The sequence below is a fragment of the Rhinopithecus bieti genome, unplaced genomic scaffold, assembly GCF_001698545.2.
Source record: "Rhinopithecus bieti isolate Rb0 unplaced genomic scaffold, ASM169854v2 scaffold_1618, whole genome shotgun sequence".
Lineage (NCBI taxonomy): Eukaryota > Metazoa > Chordata > Mammalia > Primates > Cercopithecidae > Rhinopithecus > Rhinopithecus bieti.
Window position 1 is genome coordinate 5,233,897 of NW_016803937.1, and position 20,742 is coordinate 5,254,638.

General features: G+C 51.7%; 1 protein-coding gene across 3 annotated transcripts; it reads left to right on the forward strand.

Annotated features, from left to right (window-relative positions):
* The first annotated feature begins 309 nt into the window (after positions 1-309).
* On the forward strand, positions 310-18,990 carry KCNG4 (potassium voltage-gated channel modifier subfamily G member 4). Of its 3 annotated transcripts, none has more exons than XM_017859395.1 (4): positions 310-651; positions 1,045-1,253; positions 2,790-3,586; positions 17,114-17,962. In XM_017859395.1, exons 3-4 carry the CDS (start codon positions 2,831-2,833, stop codon positions 17,915-17,917), a joined length of 1,560 nt encoding a protein of 519 aa, XP_017714884.1. In that variant the 5' UTR covers positions 310-651; positions 1,045-1,253; positions 2,790-2,830; the 3' UTR covers positions 17,918-17,962. The 3 variants fall into 3 exon arrangements, with proteins under 3 accessions (XP_017714884.1, XP_017714896.1, XP_017714893.1); XM_017859407.1 differs by having other exon boundaries at positions 2,850-3,586; XM_017859404.1 differs by lacking the exon at positions 1,045-1,253 and having other exon boundaries at positions 17,114-18,990.
* Positions 18,991-20,742: the final 1,752 nt, after the last annotated feature.

Below are 20,742 nucleotides of genomic sequence, written 5' to 3' on the forward strand. Positions count from 1 at the left end.
TCTGGGGTGGCTGGGGACAGGTAGCTGCAGATGCCTCCGGCCCCAAGTTGCCCTCTGCCCCTCCCGAGTTGTGCTCCTCCATGCCAGAGGAGGGAGGACAGCTTCCCTTGCCTCCTAGGCGGTTGGCAGAGTGGCAGCGGCTGCTGCTCCTTCCTGCTGCTGGCTGATGGAGAGATTATTTCTAAGCCCTTCCCATTCCACCACCACCCCCCGCCCCCAACATACACACACACACACACTCACACACTGGCTTCTCTTGCAGGACCACACTGGCCGTCCCTGTGGGACTTGAAGTGCAGAGTCCGCTGCTCAACCAGAACAGCTGCCCTGGCTCCCTCCCAGCAAGAACCCCCAGACCCTCATCTCTCATAAGGAAAGGGACTTCTGGGTCCTTGAAAACAATCCCACCTCAATCCCCCAGGGCTCTCCTGCAGCTGCTGGAGAGAGATGCAGAATGAATGAACTTCTGGTTTCTGGAGGAGACACAGGAAGAAAAATTGGAAACTAACTCTGCCAGAAACTGCTGTTTTGGGAATTTTTTTTCTTCCCCTTCATCTCCACCACAAACCTGTCCCTTCCCCGGGCACCAAGACATGGGCTCCCCTTGCTTGGCAGAGAAACAGCTGGAAACTGGCTCCCTGAGACAAGAGGGTGAGTGAAACTTGAGGGGAAGAGTTAATGCTTGCTGCTGGGTGGGCGGGGGCCGGGGGGAGGTTGATGCTGTTAAACATCCTTGGCAAAGGTGCTGTTTTAAGTGAATTCCTTTCCCGTGCTCCGGAAGGAGCTGCTTGCCAGCTGTTTGGAGAGTCGTAGACTGCAAAATTGGGTTTATTCAGTGAATGCAGAAAGGGGATTGAACAATCCAGAATTGTTCAGGTTCTGGAAGGAGCCCCAGGCTGGGGGACAGAGTGCTGGGTTGGATTTGGATTTGCTGTGTGACCTTGGACAAGTTACTTCCCCTCGCTGGGTCTTGGTTTTTGCACTGGGAAAATGAGGAAGCTTGCAAAGGGATCCCGGGATTTCAAAATACTCTTCTCTCTGCAGGCTCCTCATCCTCCTCCGGCCATCCCCTGTGAGCAAAGTAATGCATTCGGAACAACAGAATGTTGTGTGGGGAGCAAGAGTGTGAAATAGGCTGCAGTTCACTCTCCACTATCTACCAGAATCCAACTGGCTCTGAAATTGAGAGGAACTTTGATTTCCATTCAGCCGCCGAGTTTCTCTCTTGATTGGAGTGGAGTGCATCTGAAAATGTAAGCTTATAGATGCTTTGGAAATGGCTCTGGCTAGAATGAATGGCATAAGAAATGGTTGCAGGATCTGAAGGTTAGAAATATTGTGGAAAGGACTTTTTAAATATGTGAATTGGCTAAATCTAAAACACTCACACTAAGTCAAGCACCTCATATAGGTCTGAAAAGGAGAGAGCATTAGAGGCCCCTTCATTTTTTTCTTTTTGAGACGGAGTATTGCTCTGTTGCCCAGGCTGGAGTGCAATGGCACAATTTCGGCTTACTGCAGCCTCCGCCTTCCAGGTTCAAGCCATTCTCTTGCCTCAGCCTCCCGAGTGGCTGGGACTACAGGCACATGCCACCATGCTTGGCTAATTTTTGTATTTTTAATAGAGACGGGGTTTCATTGGCCAGGCTGGTCTCGAACTCCTGACCTCAGATGATCCACCTGCCTTGGCCTCCCAAAGTGCTGGGATTACAGGTGTGAACCACTGTGCCCGGAGGCCTCCTTCATTCTGCAGATACAAGACCATGGCCCTAGAGAGGGGGAGTAACTGGCTGGAGGTCACACAGCAAGGATGGCTGAGGCAAGCACGCAATGAACATGGAGGAGTACTGTGATTGCAAGTATGCCATGCTCCTTTGTCCCCTTAGCAAAGGCCTCCCCAAATGAGAAAGCAACCAAGAGTGATTAAGTGAGACTGGTGGAGTTCCTCCTGAGACCTAGATGCTTAGATGCTGTGCTAAGGACAGTCACATTCCTGGTCTGTTCCAACCTTTAATAACAGACCCTCGCTGAACTTCCTGATGTCAGGTGCTTGCTAAACTGTAGGCAAGACACGCAAGCCTTCCGTGCATCAGCCTCCTTATCTATAAAGTGGAGATCTCATGTCTACTTTGTGAGGTTGCTGAAGTGAGTTAGGGGAAGCCAGGCATGTCAGAAGCATCTAGAAGTGTTATTAATACACACTTTCTTGTATATTACTGCATATAACCCTTGCCATGCCCTACCATGTGGGCACTCAAACTGCCCCCATCACACAGATAAAGCAAAGGACTCAGAGACACTCAGTAACCCACCTGTGGTGGCAGTCCGTCTTGAGAGCCAACATTCTTAAGCTCTATTTTTACCAACTGTACCTTGCAAGATTAGTCCGAGTCTTGTCATTTGAATGAATGATGCTGAGATCAGAGAGGTAAAGCCACATACCTGAGACCACAGAGCCCAGAAGTGGCACCGCTCTGATTTGTCCAGCTCAGGACTGAATTACTCATCCATGCAATTCAGTCCCCATCCATGCAACGTCTGTTCTGGAGACATTCTTCTGCGATACCAGTAGCTGTTCCACCAGGGAAGGGTTTTGTTCACTGATGTATCCCAAGCACACAGTAGGTGCCCAATAAATATGTGTTGAGCTAAAGGTTAAAAGAACAAGCCATGCAGATGCAGTTGCAGGAAAGCACATGTAAGAACATCTGCAGTCGCGACATCCAGGACTCTTTGCCCCAAGACTGATTTCCCTTCCTTTTTCTCGCTCTTTGTCCCTTGGGTGTCAGACTGGTAAACCCAGCACTTCCTCCCCGTGTGGTCTTCAGCAATGCCCATGCCTTCCGCAGACCGGGGCCTGCATCCCAGACACCACCACTATGGTTCCCACAGCCCTTGGAGTCAGCTCCTGTCCAGCCCCGTGAAGATGCCGTCCATCAAGGGCCTTTACTACCGTAGGGTGCGGAAGGTGGGCGCCCTGGACGTCTCCCCGGTGGACCTGAAGAAGGAGATCCTGATCAACGTGGGGGGCAGGAGGTATCGCCTCCCCTGGAGCACGCTGGACCAGTTCCCGCTCAGCCGCCTGAGCAAACTCAGGCTCTGTCGGAGCTACGAGGAGATCGCGCAGCTCTGCGATGATTACGACGAGGACAGCCAGGAGTTCTTCTTCGACAGGAGCCCCAGCGCCTTCGGGGTGATCGTGAGCTTCCTGGCGGCCGGGAAGCTGGTGCTGCTGCAGGAGATGTGCGCGCTGTCCTTTCAGGAGGAGCTGGCCTACTGGGGCATCGAGGAGGCCCACCTGGAGAGGTGCTGCCTGCGGAAGCTGCTGAGGAAGCTGGAGGAGCTGGAGGAGCTGGCCAAGCTGCACAGGGAGGAGGTTCTGCGGCAGCAGAGGGAGACCCGCCGCCCTGCCTCGCACTCCTCGCGCTGGGGCCTCTGCATGAACCGACTGCGCGAGATGGTGGAAAACCCGCAGTCCGGGCTGCCCGGGAAGGTCTTTGCTTGCCTCTCCATCCTCTTCGTGGCCACCACGGCCGTCAGCCTGTGCGTCAGCACCATGCCCGACCTCAGGGCAGAGGAGGACCAGGTGAGTGGCCTCTGATGGGGCCCATGGCTCCATCCCGCAGGGTGACCGGGCGGAGGTGTCTTTTAGGGGCCTACGAAAATGTCTTCAGGTCTTAAAATAAGAAGAAAAAAAATGAATATTATCCAACGTGGATTATATTCATTATTAGACCATCAGTGATAAAAGACAATTTTTCATCTTTTTTTTTTTTTTTGGAGTCCTACAAAGGCAAAAGTGCCTAAGGCTCACTGTGAAAATCATTCAGTGGCCCTCAGTCACGCATGGACTCAGTGGGCCAGACAGACCCAGCATCACCTCTCCAGGCTCTCCTGACTCTGTTACTACAGGCAAATCACTCCACCTCCTCTCTGAGCCTGTCTCCCACTCTGTGAAATGGGTAATATCACCACCAAGGTTTACTCACCCAGTGAACTCAACATGTGTTTACTGAGCAGCACTCTGTGCTAAGCCCTAGACCAGGTCAAAAACATGAAATCCCTGCCTTCTTGAGCTAACATTCTCCTGGGCATCCCCACTCCATTTTCAGATGAGGAAACTGAGGCACAGGCCATTTATTTTCCTCAGAGCTCCACAGTAAGGACACCAATGATGCAAAGGTCCCCGGGCCTCAGTTTCCCTGCAGTGCTCAGTGTCTGGGCCAGTCTCACTGGATGGGAAACTCACAGGTGAGCTGATCTGTGAGTCACCCTGCCCCAGGAGGCCAGAGCAAAAAGTGCTGCTTGCCCACACCTTCATCCCCTTTCCAGGGAGTTACAGGAGACCCCAACACACCCTCCCTCCACCCGGGAACCAGATGGTCTGAGAAGCAAAATAAGAACCTAGCATTTGGTTGAGAGGGTTATTGGAAAGCTTCAGAGAACTAGATTGTTTGCTGATGTAAAAGATCACTCCTCCGCGGCACCGAGCTCCCCCAGGCTGCCCATCATCCTGACATTTGGAGCTTACCTTGTAATCAACAGAGAGAGAAACTAAACACATATGTAAGATGCTGCTTGCTCTATTTGGCTCATAACAGTTGCCAGCCCACCTAATAAGTTCGCTTTGCTTAAAGATATGTCCCAGGGCAAGACAACAGGATCAGAGGACTTGCCAGATAGAAAGGACTGAAATGGAGAACCAGCCCGTGCCTCGCACACAGTAGGATCCCAGTAAATATGAGTTGAATAAAATGTGTCTTGTCCAACCTACAAAAGTTTGACCCTAAAAAAACCCCACAAAATATTTGAGCCTCTAAACAACTTGTTTTCCCATGGAGAAGACGATAATGCCAGTCATAGGCATGTTTTCATTCTACAGCATGAAAGCATGTGATTTAAGCGCCTGCTTGTTCACAGAAATATTTACGTATGGCCTCTGCAGTACAAAGATTAAGACAAAACAAGTGACCTCCCTACCCCATTTCTTAAGGGTGCCCTGATTCCAATGAATAAAGAAAGGCCCCTGGATGCCCACAAACCTGTTCCCTCTTAGAGATTTCCAGAGAGGGGAGAAATTGTGTAGGAGCCAGGATTTCGGTTGTGCAGAGGGCCAAGATCTTTTCAAAATCTAATGCTTTGAAAATGACGAAGGGTATGAGCCCAGGCCCAGCTTAACAGTGACTAGAGAAATCAAATTAGAGGGGAGACGTGGGCCTGCAGACCTGTGCAGTCCAAAGTTTCAGCTGAGGATCAGGCAGCCACGTCTCCTCCTGGGACAAGAGAGATTTATGCCCGGGCCCAGCCACAGTATCTTTACGCTTTCTCCTTAGTGAACGCGCCTTTGTGTGTGTGCCCAGAGACAGGCTGAGGTGCTGCCCGGAGAGTGGCTGTGTTCCTGTTTAGATAATAATTCAGAGAGCAGGGAGGCTGAGGACGGGGCAGTCTTTGTTCTCCCAAGACGGTGACCTTACATTTACGTAAAAGGATGATGGCCTCTTCCTGGACACACGTGCTTTGTGTTCCTTATTTGCCCTCAGGGAATGTCAGTCTGAGAGGGACCAGCTGCTTCTGGGTCAGGCAGTGCCCGTTGGGTGTGGGGCCAGTGTCCTGCAGATTGACCCTGATAGCATCCACGCAGATGAAATGTCACGATGGCAGGGTGGGGGAACAGACCCCAGGGCTATAACCCACAGAACTCCTCCATCCGAAACAGAAACAATGGATGGACATTTGCTGTAAGCAGTTTTCCGTTTTTCTACCTTCTCATAGCAACGTCCCTTGGAGTAAACCTGATAGTGGGGTAAAGGTCTGTGCCAGGGATTGCAAATTACAGTGGAGTCCGGGTGCAGCAGCTCACGTCTGTAAGCCGAGCAGTCTGGGAGGCCGAGGCAGGTGGATCACCTGAGGTCAGGAGATCGAGACCAGCCTGGCCAACATGATGAAACTCCATCTCTACTAAAAAATACAAAAAACATTAGCCGGGTGTGGTGGCGTGCACCTGTAATCCCAGCTACTTGGGAGGCTGAGGCAAGAAAATCGCTTGAACCCTCAGGCAGAGGTTGCAGTGAGCCAAGACTGTGCTACTATACTCCAGCCTGGGCAACAAGAGAAAAACTCCATCTCAAAAAACATTACAATGGAGAAGGGAAGAGGCAGTGTAGACAGGAAGGACCAAGCCAGCGCCTGAGCTCTTCTAAGGGGCACCAGATTTCAAAGTTCTGGATTTCCCTGGGGACTCTTCCCCAAAAGGATGAAAGAACCAATGTTTCCTAAGTGCCGCTCATGAGGCTGGCATTTCGCACCGTGTACTGATTTCACCCCTGTGGCAGCATGGGGAAGTGAATACCACTTCCACCCCCATTTTACAGATGAGGAAACTGAGGCTCAGAGAGGTTTTATCACTTTCTTAAGTTCACAGTAAGTGGCAGAGCTAAGATTTGAACTCACCTCTGATTGGCTGTAAAATCCAACCCCCTATGACTACACAACACTGATACCATCTTTCTTTCCTTTCCTTTTCTTTTGTTTTCTTTCTTCCTTCCTTCCTTTTCTTTTTCTTTCTTCTTTCCTTCTCTTTCTTTCTCTCTTTCTTTTTTTAAATTTGAGACAGGGTCTAACTTTGTCACTCAGGCTAGTGTGCAGTGGTACGATCTTGGCAGCTAACTGCAGCCTCCATCTCCTGGGCTCAAGTGATCCTCCCACCTCAGCTCCCCAAGTAGCTGGGACTACAGGTGTGCATCACCACACCCAGCTAATTTTTTTGTATTTTTTGTAAAGACAGGATTTCCCCATTTTGCCCAGGCTGGTCTCAAACTTCTAAGTTCAAGTGATCTACCTGCCTTGGCCTCTCAAAGTGCCGGGATTACAGGCATGAGCCACCGTGCCCAGTCCTAACTTTCAATTCTGGGCCACTTCACCTGTAGTCTAGAACTTCAGCCTCGGGGGCACTTTGTGCTTCTGAGGCAGCCAGACTTTGTGAAACAGCTCTCGGGCCAGCAAGATGGTGCAAAGGCCAGACGCCCTGGGTTTCAACCTTGGCCTCACCCGTGACTAACCCAGTGATCTTGGGAAAGTCGCTTAACCTCCTTGAGCCTCAGTTTCCTCCTCTGTGAAATGGGGGTCTCTAAGCGCTTCCCTCAAGGAGTCATGTGGTGCATAAAGCAGCTGGGAGAGTGCCGATACACAGAGGTGCTCAGTGAACGTCCATCACACCGATCATCATTCATTCATTCATTCAGTAGTAGTTAACTGGAAACCAAACATTCATCCTTTACCTTCCTTCAGCAACAGTCATTGACTGCCCACTAAAGCCCATTCTTCTGGGTGCTGGAGAGAAGACAAATTTCTTACTTCCTTGGAGCTTAGATTCTGAGCAGCCCTGCTCATATTTTTTTTTGGACTGGGTTTCACTCTGTCACCCAGGCTGGAGTACAGTGGCACAATCTCAGCTCACTGCAGCCTCTGCCTCGCGGGTTCAAGCGATCCTCCTGCCTCAGCCTCCTGAGTAGCTGGAACCATAGGCAGGCATCATCACGCCCAGTTAATTTTTGTATATTTTGTAGAGATGGGTTTCACCACGTTGGCCAGGCTGGTCTCAAACTCCTGAGCTCCAGTGATTCTCCCACCTCGGCCTCCCAAAGTGTTGGGATTACAGGCATGAGCCACCGCACCCCAGCCCCTGCTCCATTTTTCTGCGTTGACATTTACAAAACATGAAATCGAGCACCTTAAAGGGAACAATTTAGTGGCATTTAGTACAATCACGATCTTCTGCAGCCACCACCACCTCTATCTAGTTCCAAAACTTTTTCTCAGCACTCCAAAAGAAAACCCGGTCCCAATTAGGCAGTCTCTCCTCCCTCCTCTCCTGCCAGCCCCTGGCAACCACCCATCTACTTTCTATCTCCATGAATTAGCCTATTCTGGACATTTCATAGAAATGGAGTCATGCCAGGTGTGGTCTCCTGTGACTGACTTCCTGCTCCAGCATCATGTCTTCAAGGTCCATGCACACTGTGCCATGTGTCAGACCTTCATTCCTCTTCATGGCCGAATACTATTCCACTATATGTATATGCCACTATTGGTTTATCCATCCAGCACTGATGGCCTACTCCATGTTGATAGCTGAAGACAGAAAGACACACTCCAAAGACCGACCCCCACCTCCAAGGAACAAGATGAGTTTGAGACATGAAGCCAGGGTTCTGTTCCCACGGCTGCCACACAGACCCCTTTCAATAGGCAGGATTCAAGATCTAGTCCTGACCCTCTTTTTTTTTTTTTTTTTTTTTGAGATGGAGTTTTGCTGTTGTCACCCAGGCAGGAGTCCAGTGGTGCGATCTCAGCTCACTGCAACTTCCACCTCCCAGGTTCAAGCGATTCTCCTGCCTCAGCCTCCCAAGTAGCTGGGATTACAGGCACGCAACACCATCCCCAGCTAATTTTTGTATTTTTAGTAGAGATGGGGTTTCGCCATGTTGCCCAGTCTGGTCTCGAACTCCTGACCTCAGGTGATCCACCCACCTCTGCCTCCCAAAGTGCGGAGAGTACAAGCTTGAGCCACCCCGCCTGACCCCGACTCTCACTTGAATGCACTGGGAGATCCAGGGCAAGTCACATCCGCCCCCAGACCTCAAACTCCTGCTGGTAAAATGATGGTCTGGACTTGGCATTTTACGGCTGACTGGTCTCTAGCATCCTTCCAGCCCTGGGCACCTGCAGCCTCATGTCCTTGTCTGTTTGCTGCAGTTTTCCAGGTTCTTTCTTTCCCTCTGCCTTCATTGTCCTCCCTGCCATTCATCCGTCGCGCCCTCTCCACGTGACCTCAGACCTGGCCGGACAGCTCTGCCTTTTACCTCCCTCCGGGGCAGCCTGAACTCCACTGGCCAGGACCGTTTTTCTTCCTCTCTACTGCTACTAAGACATCCCAACCACTGCAGATAGTATCAGGTCATGGAAAGGGCCAGCATCTTCAGTTTGCTGGTCCTGGGTTGAGTCCCAGCTCTCCCACTCTCTGGCTCTGCCCTCAGATAAGTCCTTTCCTTTCTCTGTGCCTCTATTTCCTCACCCATCAAAGAGGACAATCATAACACTATTCAGAGGGTGGTGCTGAGGACTGAATGAGCACCTGTATATCAGGCGCCAGCACAGAGTGGATGCTTGTTGTTTTGCTCCCCCTTGGAGCTGGGCTCACACCCCTGCACCTGCTCTGCTGCTCTGCTCACCAGCCTCCGTCCCTGGCTCCCTCCAACCTGAATTGCAATGGCCGAGTCAGGGGCCGGTGACTCAGATGTCCTCTCCATCCCCTTCCAGTGCCTGTCCTCATTGCTCCTCTGCTCTGGCTTTCAGCATGTCTTTTCTGAGGGCTTGCTCTGGCTGGAGACTCGGTAGGAGAAGCAGGGGAACTCACCACGCTCAAGACCATCCCTGCCGGCCTTCCCACGGTTCTCCTCCCACCTTGGGTGCTACTCCTGCCCCACAGCATTGCCTGGGGCTTTCAGGGATATTGTCAAAGGGACATGCACATCACACCCTATGGCAACCAAGTAAAGCACCCTTGGTGATGTCTCTGCAGCACCACGTGGGCTCTTTGGTTCTCACCTTCCTTCTCATCCTAGACTGTAGACATTTCAGTGTCTTACTAAGGTGGAGGGCTGGGGAAGGAAGGCACTGAGAGTGGTTTGTTTGTTTGTTTGTTTGTTTGTTTTGAGACGGAGTCTCACTCTGTCGTCCAGGCTGGAGTGCAGAGGCGCAATCTCAGTTCATTGCAAGCTCTGCCTCCCAGGTTCACGCCATTCTCCTGCCTCCTCAGCCTCCCAAGTAGCTGGGACTACAGACACCTGCCACCACGCCCGGCTTTTTTTTTTTTTTTTTTTCAGACTGGAGTGCAGGTTGCTTACTGCAACCTCCGCCTCCCGAGTTCAAGTGATTCTCTTGCCTCAGCCTCCAGAGTAGCTGGAACTACAGGCGCCCGCCACCATGCCCAGCTAATTTTTGTACTTTTAGTAGAGACAGGGTTTTGCCATTTTGGCCAGGCTGGTCTCAAACTCCTGACCTCAGGTGATCCACTAGCCTCAGCCTCCCAAAGTGCTAGGATTACAGGTATGAGTCACTGCGACCAGCCCACAGAGAGAGATTCTTAAAAGACCAACTGAGACTCTTGGGGCTCTCTCCCCAGGATGCAGCTCACCTTTTGGGCTGCCATGTCCACCTCCCTGCCTCCTCACCCTTTAGTAAGAGGCCCCATGCGAGAGCCAGCTCCTGCCTCCTCGTCTATCCCTTTCTCGGACCATGAATCAGCTTCCTAAAGAACTGGCCTGCTCTCTGGAGCTTCTCTGTGCTCGGTGGCATTTAGTAATTGCTCTAGCAAATGCTTCTTATCCTAGTTTTGTTGCTTTGGGTTGTTTTTTCCTGCAGCTGTGTCTCTCCCTGTGTCCCGGCCAAGAAGCAACATTCCCTGTTTCCTGGCCTGGGGCTTCCCTGATGCTCTGCAGGTGACAGTTTCCTCTGCCTCCTCACACTCCCCCGGCCTCCGCGTGTCCAACTCCCAGCCCCCTGCAAGTGCCCTGCGCAGACACCGCCACCCACACTTATTCATGAGTCGTTCAGGAAGGGCCCCTGCAGGCTGGACCTGTGCTGGACACTGGGAGGGTCCCTAGGTCTCTCCTTCGGTGACTGCTGAAGGGATATTAGTATGGAGACGATGGGATGGCGGCCTGCCCTCTCCACACAGGGAGAACCACTTGAGGTTCAGAGTCAGTGGATACTTCTTAGACCCCTGCTGGGCTCCTGGCCCTGTGCTAGTCATTTCCCTGTTTCCTAATTTAATTCTCACTGCAATCCCATTCTACAGATCAGAAAACTGGGCCTCAAGAAGTTACGTATCTTGCCTGACAGCAGCTAAGCTAGTAATGCTCCCTCAGCGGCAGTTGGTTTTTTTTTTTTTTCAAGACAGGGTCTTGCTGTGTTGCCCAGGCTGGAGTGCAGTGGTGCAATCTCGGCTCTCCTCCAACCTCCTGGGTTCAAGTGATTCTCATGCCTCAGCCTCCTGAGTAACTGGGATTACAGGCATGCACCACTAGGCCCCGCTAATTTTAGTAGAGACAGGGTTTTCCCACATTGTCCAGGCTGGTCTCAAACTCTCTTGCCTCAAGTGATCTCTTGTCTCCCGAAGTGCTGGGATTGCAGGCGTGAGTCACCATGCCCAGCCCAGTGGCAGCTGCTTTCTAATAAGAATTTGCTGGAAGCTCTAGAAGAGAAGTCAGCCATCCAACCTGCCCAAGGTGAAGGCCAGGGAGAGCCCATGGTGGATCAGCTGCAGGGCCTGAACCGGAGAGCAGCGGGGGTAGAGGATTGAGGAGGAAGACAAGCAACGTAGATTTCAGAAGCTCCTACACTACAGTGTCCCTGAGCAGGTCTCCCTGGTGCCCACAATTGCCCTGCGGGATGAGAATCACCTTCCCCAGTTCACAGAAGGGAAGACGCCTTCAGTTAGATGACTCATGGGCCAGGTCCCATGGTGGGGCTGACCCCGTCCAATTGGTTCCAACACTCTCAGAGTCCCTGTGTCCCAGCGTTGGGAAGGGGGGACAGCTGCTGGGAGTGGGCCGGAGGGGAGACCTAGGGAGGAGGGATTGTGGCTCATGATGACGGGCGGCTTGGGGGAGGCCCATGGGAGCAGAGTAAAGGAGGGGAAGGTGGCAGAGGGCACGGGCAGGAGAGAAAAGTGGCTAAAGGAGTGGGAGGAGGAGTGAGTCAGCACATCCCGGCCCCAGGAGAGCCTCAGAGGAAACAGCTCAGGGCCTCAGGCCAGGGCCAGAGGCACAAATGGTGAACTCACAGCAGGAGGGAGGGGAGGAAGAGATGCCTTAGCTGAGGAATGGACCAGCCCTGACTAAGGAGCTGCAGCAAAAGTGAGAGGTGGCCACGTTCCAAAGCGGGACTGGCAGGAGTTGGTGGGAGGGACAGAGGGAGCGAGGAAGCCTCCAAGGTCATGTGGATCCTGAGCTCCTCCCAGATGGAGCTTCCCGAACTGGCCCTCTCTGCACCTGCAGGGCCCCCAGGGCAGCAGCTTTGCCCTCAGGAAACTCACTCTGCTGCTGCGTGAAACAGGTGCAGGCCAGGCTACGGGACCCCCCACTACTCCCACTTGCTGCCTCCCCCAGGAGTACGCAGCCAGTTCAGACTGACTGTAACTCAATATTCGCCCTTTTAAAGTGCACAATTCGGTGGTCTTTAGAATCATCATGGAGCTGTGAAGCCATCATTCCCTTCCTGCTCCACCCAACCCCGGACACCCACCCCTCTGCTTTCTGTCTCTGTGGATTTGCCTGCTCTGGACATCTCACTTAAATGGAATCATCCAACATGGGGTGTCTGTGTCTGGCTTCTTTCACTCAGCATCGTGTTTTCAAGGTGCATTCATGTTGTAGCATGATTTAGCTCTTCATTCCTTTTCGTGGCTGACTACTATTCCATTGTATGAATAGGCCGCATATTATGTATTCACTCATCAGTTTGTGGATGTTTAAGTTGTCTCTACTTTGGGTCTACTATGAATAATACTACCATAGACTTTGTGTACAAGTTTTATTTTGTTTTGTTTTTTTGAGACAGAATCTCATGCTGTCACCCAGACTGCAGTGCAGTGGCACAGTCTTGGCTCGCTGCAACCTCTACCTCCTGAGTTCAAGTGATTCTCCTGCCTCAGCCTCCTGAGTAGCTGGGATTACAGGCGCCCACCACTGTGTCTGGCTAATTTTTGTATTTTTAGTAGAGACGGGGTTTTACCATGTTGACCAGGCTGCTTTTAAACTCCTGACCCCAGGTGATCCACCCGCCTCGGCCTCCCAAAGTGCTGGGATTACAGGCATGAGCCACCAGACCCGGCCTGTGTACAAATTTTTGTGTGGACATATGTTTTCATTTGTCTGAGCTATACACCTAGGAGTGGAACAGCTGGGTTGCATGTTAACTCTGTTTAGCCTTTTGAGGACCTGCCAAACTGTTTTCACTGCCACCGCCCCATTTGACATCCACACCAGCAGTGACAGGTTCCTGTTTCTCCACAATCTCACCGACACTTGGCTATTGTCTGTCTTTATGATTCTAGCCATCCTAGTGGATGTCAAATTGTGTCTTATTGTGGTTTTGATTATCCTTTATTTTTGTTTTTTAACTTTTCATTATGGAGAATTTCAGACATTTACAAAGTCAATAGAATAATATAGGGAACCCCTGGGAAACCATGACTCAGCTACACGCAATGGTCAATATTCTGCCACTTTTTTTTTTTTTTTTTTTTTTGAGATGGAGCCTCACTCTATCACCTATCACCCAGGCTGCAGTGCAGTGGTGCGATCATGGCTCACTGCACCCTCCACCTCTCAGGTTCAAGCGATACTCCTGCCTCAGCCTCCCAAGTAGCTGGGATTACAGGCATGTGTCACCACGCCTGGCTAATTTGTGTATTTTTAGTAGAGACAAGGTTTCACCATATTGGCAGGCTGGTCTCGAACTCCTGGCTTTAGGTGATCCACCCGCCTTGGCCTCCCAAAGTGCTGGGATTGCAGGCGTGAGCCATCGTGCCCAGCCAATATTCTGCCATTCTTGTTTCCTCTCTCTTTCCATCCCCTCTCCACCTCAAATCACTTATCATTTGTTACTATTTTTCTTCTACAGTTTTACAGGTAAAATGTACATACACTGAAATGCACAAATCTTAGGTGCAGAATTTAATAAGCGGATGCACCCGTGTCAGCCTCTCCCCTGTGAGTACAGAATATTTCCTTCACAGGCCATCCTTACACTACCCAGAGGCAGCCTCTGTTCTGATCACTTTGTGTACCTAGATGAGGCTGCCTGATCTCGAGCTTCCTGCAAATGGAAACACACAGCCAGCTTGCTTTGCTCCATGCCAGGCCCGTGGGATTCATCCGTATTGTTTCATCATTCATGCCCTGGGCCTTCTCCGGGCCGACACTTGTTCTTCTTCATTGTAGGAAGGAGCCAGAATACACCTCGCTCTGCCTGTGACAAGGGCTAGGAATAGAGTGACCAACCATCCCGGTGTGCCCAGGGACCAGGGGTTTCCTAGGACCTGGAACTTTCTGGGTTTAAGCACAGAACTTCCACAAAGGGAGAAAGGATAACTTTTTTCTTTCCTTCTTTCCCCTTTTCTTTTTTCTTCGAATATTTGCTAAGCTGGGAATTATTTCCTCTGCCCACGCTCCATAAACGCCCCCTGCCCAATGCTGGCATTTCTGAGGGACCAGTGCTGGGAGGCTGGATTTAGGATGCAGAGCAGAGCCTGATGCAGGTGCAGTGACGCGGCAAAGCAGAGCCCTTGCTGCAGTCCAGAGAGGTGGCCAGAGGGCCAGGCCGTGGGAGGGGAGGAGTCGGTGTGCATGGCTTAAATGTCCAAACGCCAGCCCCACAGGCAGGAGGACCCGGCAGAGCCTTCTCGGCCTCACAGGAGTCACCTTCCTGAGCTATTGGGTCATCAGTGTGGAAGTTATTCCCAGGCTGTGAGTATTTTAAGCCTAGGGAGAAACTCCCAGGATGTCTGCAAAGAAAGAGGCCTTGTAGGCAGAATCTAGCTCAGAGCCTGAAAACCTTCCAGGTGCCTCAGAGTGAATGGGGGGAGTTGCCAAATGTAGATTTCTGGGCCCCACCCTAAGGTTTGGATTTTGTGATGGGAGCCCAAGAATCTGCATTTACAACAAGCACCCTGGGGGCTTCTGGTGCCAGGGTTTCCAAATCAGCTTTGAGAAATACCAATTCTGTTCCAAACTCTGTATTAGAAACTGAAGCACAGAGAGAGCCAGTGGCCACTACAAAGTCACACAGCAAGTTTGTAGCAGGGCTGGGGAATCGGAACCCAAATCTTCCGAGCCCTTCAGGATCCTGAAGCAAACCCTGGGTAGTCGTGGCGAAGGCCTCTCAGTGGGTTGGAGAATCCCCTCATCTTCCTGTAATATCCAGCAATAGGAAGAAGGTATTGCTACCCTTACACTGACCAGGCAGACTGTGGTCCATGACCAATGTATGATTGTGTTAAAATGGCTACAGTGCATCCTGTGCCTGCGAGGTGCACGGTGCTGTTAATGGCTTTATATGCATAATTTCCATTCATCACGACAGCTCTTCAGAGGTTAGACAACTGAAAGTCCAGAAGGGACAAGTGATTTGCCCAAGTAAGTGGAAGAGATGGGATTTGAAACTGTGCTAGGCTCTGGGAGTACTGTAACTAGACAAGCAGACGTGCTTTCTGGAGGGCTTGAAGGCTGGCAGGGCACAGAAAGTTCCTGATTCTCCAATCTTGCTAAAAAAAAACTTGCTGTGTGGCTTCACAGTGACCCCTGCCCCTCTCTGTGCTTCAGTTTCCAAAGAAGAGGCTGGAACACTCTGGATTCCACCCCTTGGCAGTGCTGCCTCTGACTCCCAGCCCTGCAATAGTCCACACAGAAGTCCAACCAGAAAGGTACCCTGCCCTGGACAGGCAAATAGAGACTGGCATGGTTCAGCCTGTTTCTCTTCCTCCAGCAGCCAGGCATAAAGAACATTTCCGCTTATGATTTCTGTGGGCACTGGAAATAATTTCTTTTTCCACTTCAGAGCACTTTAATCTAAAGAAAACTGTGGTTGTCAACATCTTGCCTTTTACACAGACAAGTTGCTTCGGCCATTCATCCATCCATCCATCAAGTATATGTATCGTGTGTGTGTGTGTAAAATATTTATAGCGAAGATTTCTACCCTGGCTCCACATTTGAATTATCCATGGGGGTTCTGGAAAATTCTACTGCTCAGCTCAAACCTAGATTAATTAAATTAGAATCTTGGGAGGACCTGACCCAGGCAACAGAATGTTTCAAGGAACCCCAAGGTGATTCTAACCTGCAGCCAAGGTTGAGAACCACACATTAGAACAGTGCCTGTCAAACTTCAATTTGCATGAGTCACCTGGAGATCTTGTTAACTGCAGAATATGATTCCGTGGGATGGGGTGGGGCCTGAGATGCTATGTTTCTAACAACCTCCTCAGGGAGGCTGATGGTTTTGGCTCAAGGTCCACACTTTGAGCGGCAGAAGGGCTGGTGGAACTACCCTGAACTATTCGGGAGGAAGAACAAAATACAGAACGCAGAATGGCGCCCACCCGGCTGGAAGTGCCGAGCTGGAATCCCGCATGTCAAGGACAGCTATTACACATCCCAAGGGCTGTCCTGGGGATTTAGAAACCCTCTCTGCCCCACCAGCCTTCAAGCCATCAGAAATGATATCTGTTTGTCTAGTCACAGTATGCCCAGGGGTTAGCACCATGCCTGGCACAAAGTGGGCCCTCCATACATTTCTGTTGGCTAAACGAATGAGGGGTGGTAAACAACAAAGTTACAAAATAGCCAACAGCGGCTAAGAGACCCTGGTACCACCTCTTACGTATGTGAGCTCAGGCGAGTCACTTCACTGCTGTGACCAACTTCCTGGGCCGTCAAATGGGGTCATGCTGCCTGCTCACGACAGTGCTATGTGGCTCGAGTAACAGCAGGAGAGCATTGCATGGTCCCCCGAGGTGCTTATGTCATTAAGGTAGAGGCTGGCAGCTATAACAAAGAGACCGCAAACTAGAATAGTTTTAAACCAAATTTGTTGTGCAATAGTCCCAAGGTGAGGGATGTGGGTGAGTATAGACAACTCTTATTCCAGATTCTCCCACCTTGATGTTCCCTTCTGCCCTGGAGCACTGGTCCAGTCCTCTCTTCTTAGCTGGGTTGCAGGCCCATCTGTGCTGTCCTGGCTCACATGAAGGATGAAAAGAGTGTGCACGAGTTAGATCCAGAGGTGGTTTGCATCACTTCTGTTTCCAGTCCAGAGGTGAGGACTTAGTCATTTCGCCACACCTAGTGGCAAGGGAAGCCAGAAAAACAGTCTCTGACCTAGCCAATCTGCTGTATACCCAGCCACAACTGGAAAACTGTGTAAAAGGAGGTTCTGGTGGACAACTAAGTCTACAGCACAAAGCTCGTGGGCATGAAGTCGTCCCCCAATTTCCAGCGCTGTTGCGGGTCCACTCTCTACCCCGCGTTGTTGCCTCTTCTCCCCGCAGGGCGAATGCTCTCGGAAGTGCTACTATATTTTCATCGTGGAGACCATCTGCGTGGCCTGGTTCTCTCTGGAGTTCTGCCTGCGGTTTGTCCAGGCCCAAGACAAGTGTCAGTTCTTCCAGGGCCCCCTGAACATCATCGACATCCTGGCCATCTCCCCATACTACGTGTCACTGGCGGTGTCTGAGGAGCCCCCGGAGGATGGCGAGAGGCCCAGCGGGAGCTCCTACCTGGAGAAGGTGGGGCTGGTCCTGCGTGTGCTGCGGGCACTGCGCATCCTCTACGTGATGCGCCTGGCCCGCCACTCACTGGGGCTGCAGACGCTGGGGCTCACTGTGCGCCGCTGCACACGCGAGTTCGGCCTGCTCCTTCTCTTCCTGGCTGTGGCCGTCACCCTATTCTCCCCTTTGGTCTACGTGGCTGAGAAGGAGTCAGGGCGGGTGCTGGAGTTCACCAGCATCCCCGCCTCCTATTGGTGGGCCATCATCTCCATGACAACGGTGGGCTACGGGGACATGGTGCCCCGCAGTGTGCCAGGCCAGATGGTGGCCCTCAGCAGCATCCTGAGTGGGATCCTCATCATGGCCTTCCCAGCCACGTCTATCTTCCACACCTTCTCCCACTCCTACCTGGAGCTCAAGAAGGAGCAGGAGCAGCTTCAGGCCCGCCTCCGCCACCTCCAAAGCGCTGGTCCGGCCAGTGAATGTGAACTCCTGGACCCCCACATGGCCAGTGAACATGAGCTCATGAACGATGTCAATGACCTAATCCTGGAGGGCCCAGCCTTGCCTATCATGCACATGTAACTCAGCATTCCCTGTGACTACATGGTAACCTCAACCCATCGCCCTGCCTGAAACACACTCAAGGGTACCCCACATAGACCACCTAGTGATGTTCTAGAACCCAGGGAGGACTCCCAAAGCTGGAGGGGTATAAGACCACAGAGGCTGTGTGTCTGTGATCTTTGTCCCTCGGGGCCCGATGTCCCAGGCTGACTGTGTCCAGCCTGCTTGCCTTTTCCTCTATCTGCCCATCTACTGAGCATGTCCAATCTTGCTGGAGTAGCTCAGTCTTCTTTCATTCTCTTTTCCTTCCCAGCAGAGGTTTTAACATCCCGGGCTGGGTTCTGGATGCCCACAGAACTAGTAACCATTGGTATTTGCACACTGAGCCTACGGAATTTCATGATTTCGCTAAGACCATCTTTCCTGGGCCATGCCACCATTGGAAATCAAAGGTCCAGTCACTGCAAACCCCTCTGATCAAACTCCCCCACCCAACCTTTCCACGGGTTCCAGAGGGATCAATATGTTCTCCTTCCGCTTACCACCACCAGTGGTATTTCCCTAATGCTGCTGCCTCCTGCCAGCTCTGAACACTTGTAGCTAAGAAGGAAGAATCAGCCTTTTTGCAGTAAATCCCATGTTGAGGCTGATGCCCACAAGCCTGCCATCCCCCACCTGGAGCTCAAGGAGGAGCAGGGCATCCCCAGGCATGCCTGGGACCTGGGACCTGAGACCTGGGACCTGGGCAGAAACTCCACTTGCCAGCACAGCCAGGCCTTCCTTGGCCGCCTGGACTCTTGGTGTGGTGTTCTCCAGTTATCCAGTCCTTAGCCTTGACAGAGACAAACTCTTTCAGGGTCCACGTTGTCCCTTGAGAAGATCGTTCCTGCTGCTGGTTCCTCCCACACTGCAGGGGATCTTGGCTTTTCCTCCACAGCTGAGCCCCCATGGACTCAGTGTAGCTTTGGCACAGAAACAAGGGGAATTGTAGGCACTGCCCCCTGCTGGCTTCCCAGACTAGTCTTCTCCATGCTGGAGATAGACATTCGTAGCTCACATTTCAATGATTTATTTGTCCATTCATCTGTGAACAGAGTCTGTCCTTTGCATCCAGGGGAGGAGGCAGATGGAGGCCTGAGTCACTGGAGATAAAGCAGCATATTGTGAGAGCAGGCAGGAAGGAGCAATGAATTCCAAGCAGTGGGCTCCCAAAGGTTTCACAGAGACATGGGCAGGGCTGGAGAGTAGAGGGGTATTTTGGGAGATGAAGCTGAACAGGTGGGTTGGGATGAGAAGGCGTGGGCCTTGCATGCTCTATGGAGGGCAGAGTGATGTGCACAGGCTATGGGTTAGGGAGATGATGAGGCTGGATTGGGCGTCAGAAGCCCAGTTTGGGATGAGGAGCCATTGAGCCATTCAGGCAAGACAGCCCTCCCTCCTTCCTAGGATTAATCGTACAAGGTTCTGTCAAATCCTGGCTTCTCCCAGAAGGACACACCTGGGAGACATCCTGATGGCACTTCCCCAGAGTGGCATGGCCCGCACAGGAGTTTGCTGTTGGCTCTAAGACCCCTGGAGAAAGTGCACGAGATCCAAACGGATGACAGTCAAGCGGTTTAGGCCCTGCCAATCTGATGTAGTGTGCGTATGAGAGTCGTCAGCATTTTACCACTGCTAACAAGTCCCTTGCTGTTCATTCATTCTGTTAGTTTTTCACAATGTCCTGCTATGTGCCAGGCACAGTCCTCCACGGATGGCAATGCCAGGCAGCAGCGTGGCAGAGGGCTCTGGCCCAGGAAGCACCCTGCACCAGCATCTAGTGTCCAGGGAGCCTTGGCCTCCTGGGGAGCCCACCTTTCCTTGGAGTCCTCCGGGTGTCCCCCCAGCTGATGCGGGCACATGGCCCCATTCTTTTAGACCCCAATCTTTCCCAAGCTGACATGTCACCAGGTGGCATAGTAGTGCAGTGGCCATGACACAAGGAAAGCCCCTGCACCCTATAAAATCCCCAGCCTGGACAGCCACTCCACTCCACAAAGTGACAGGCAGATTCCCATAAACCTTGGATAGAAATTCCATGTGACAGGCACCTTGGACAGCAGCCATAGATTTCTGTTCCGGACTAACATTTTATTTATTTATTTATTTATTTATTTATTTATTTATTTAATTTATTTACAGAGTCTCTCTCTTGCTCCACCAGGCTGGGAGCTGCAGTGGCTTGATCTCAGCTCACTGCAACCTCTGCCTCCTGGGTTCAAGCAATTCTGCCCTCAGGGCCTCCCAAAATAGCTGGGATTGCAGGCGCCTACTACCATGCTCAGCTAATTTGGTATTTTTAGTAGAGACAAGGTTTCACCATGTGGCCAGGCTGATCTCGAACTCCTGACCTCAGGTGATCCACCCGCCTCGGCCTCCCAAAGTGCTGGAATTACAGGCATGAGCCACCACGCCCGGCCCGGACTGACATTTTAATAACTACTCTTAGGCAAAATAGTAAAAGGGCAAAGTCTCCCACTTACTCTCTTTCTGGGAGCTGGCTGGCTTGGGCACTGGCTGAAACCCAGTGTCTTCGTTCTCTATGTGACCTCGGGCAGGCCCCTTCCCCCTCAGTCAGCTGCAGGCAGGTATTGGGCTAGACCTGTGGTTTTCTGACCTGGGTTCCACAAAGCAAGCTCAAGGACTGTCCTGTGGATGAAGAAGACCAGCAGTGAAGCAGGCAGAGCTCTGCCTCCTGGGGCAAAACATTTGCAATTAATGATGCTGAAAAAAATGTACAAATCCCCAGTCTCCTCTCCTTCCAGTCAGTGTCCAGCCCAGCCCTTTGAACTGGGTGGTAAGCT

Bases quoted from the DNA above. Each gene is read 5' to 3' on its own strand.
- KCNG4 (XM_017859404.1), top strand. From the start codon at position 2,831: ATGCCCATGCCTTCCGCAGACCGGGGCCTGCATCCCAGACACCACCAC. The intron at 3,587-17,113 runs GTGAGTGGCCTC...TTCTCCCCGCAG, and splicing joins TCAGGGCAGAGGAGGACCAG to GGCGAATGCTCTCGGAAGTG.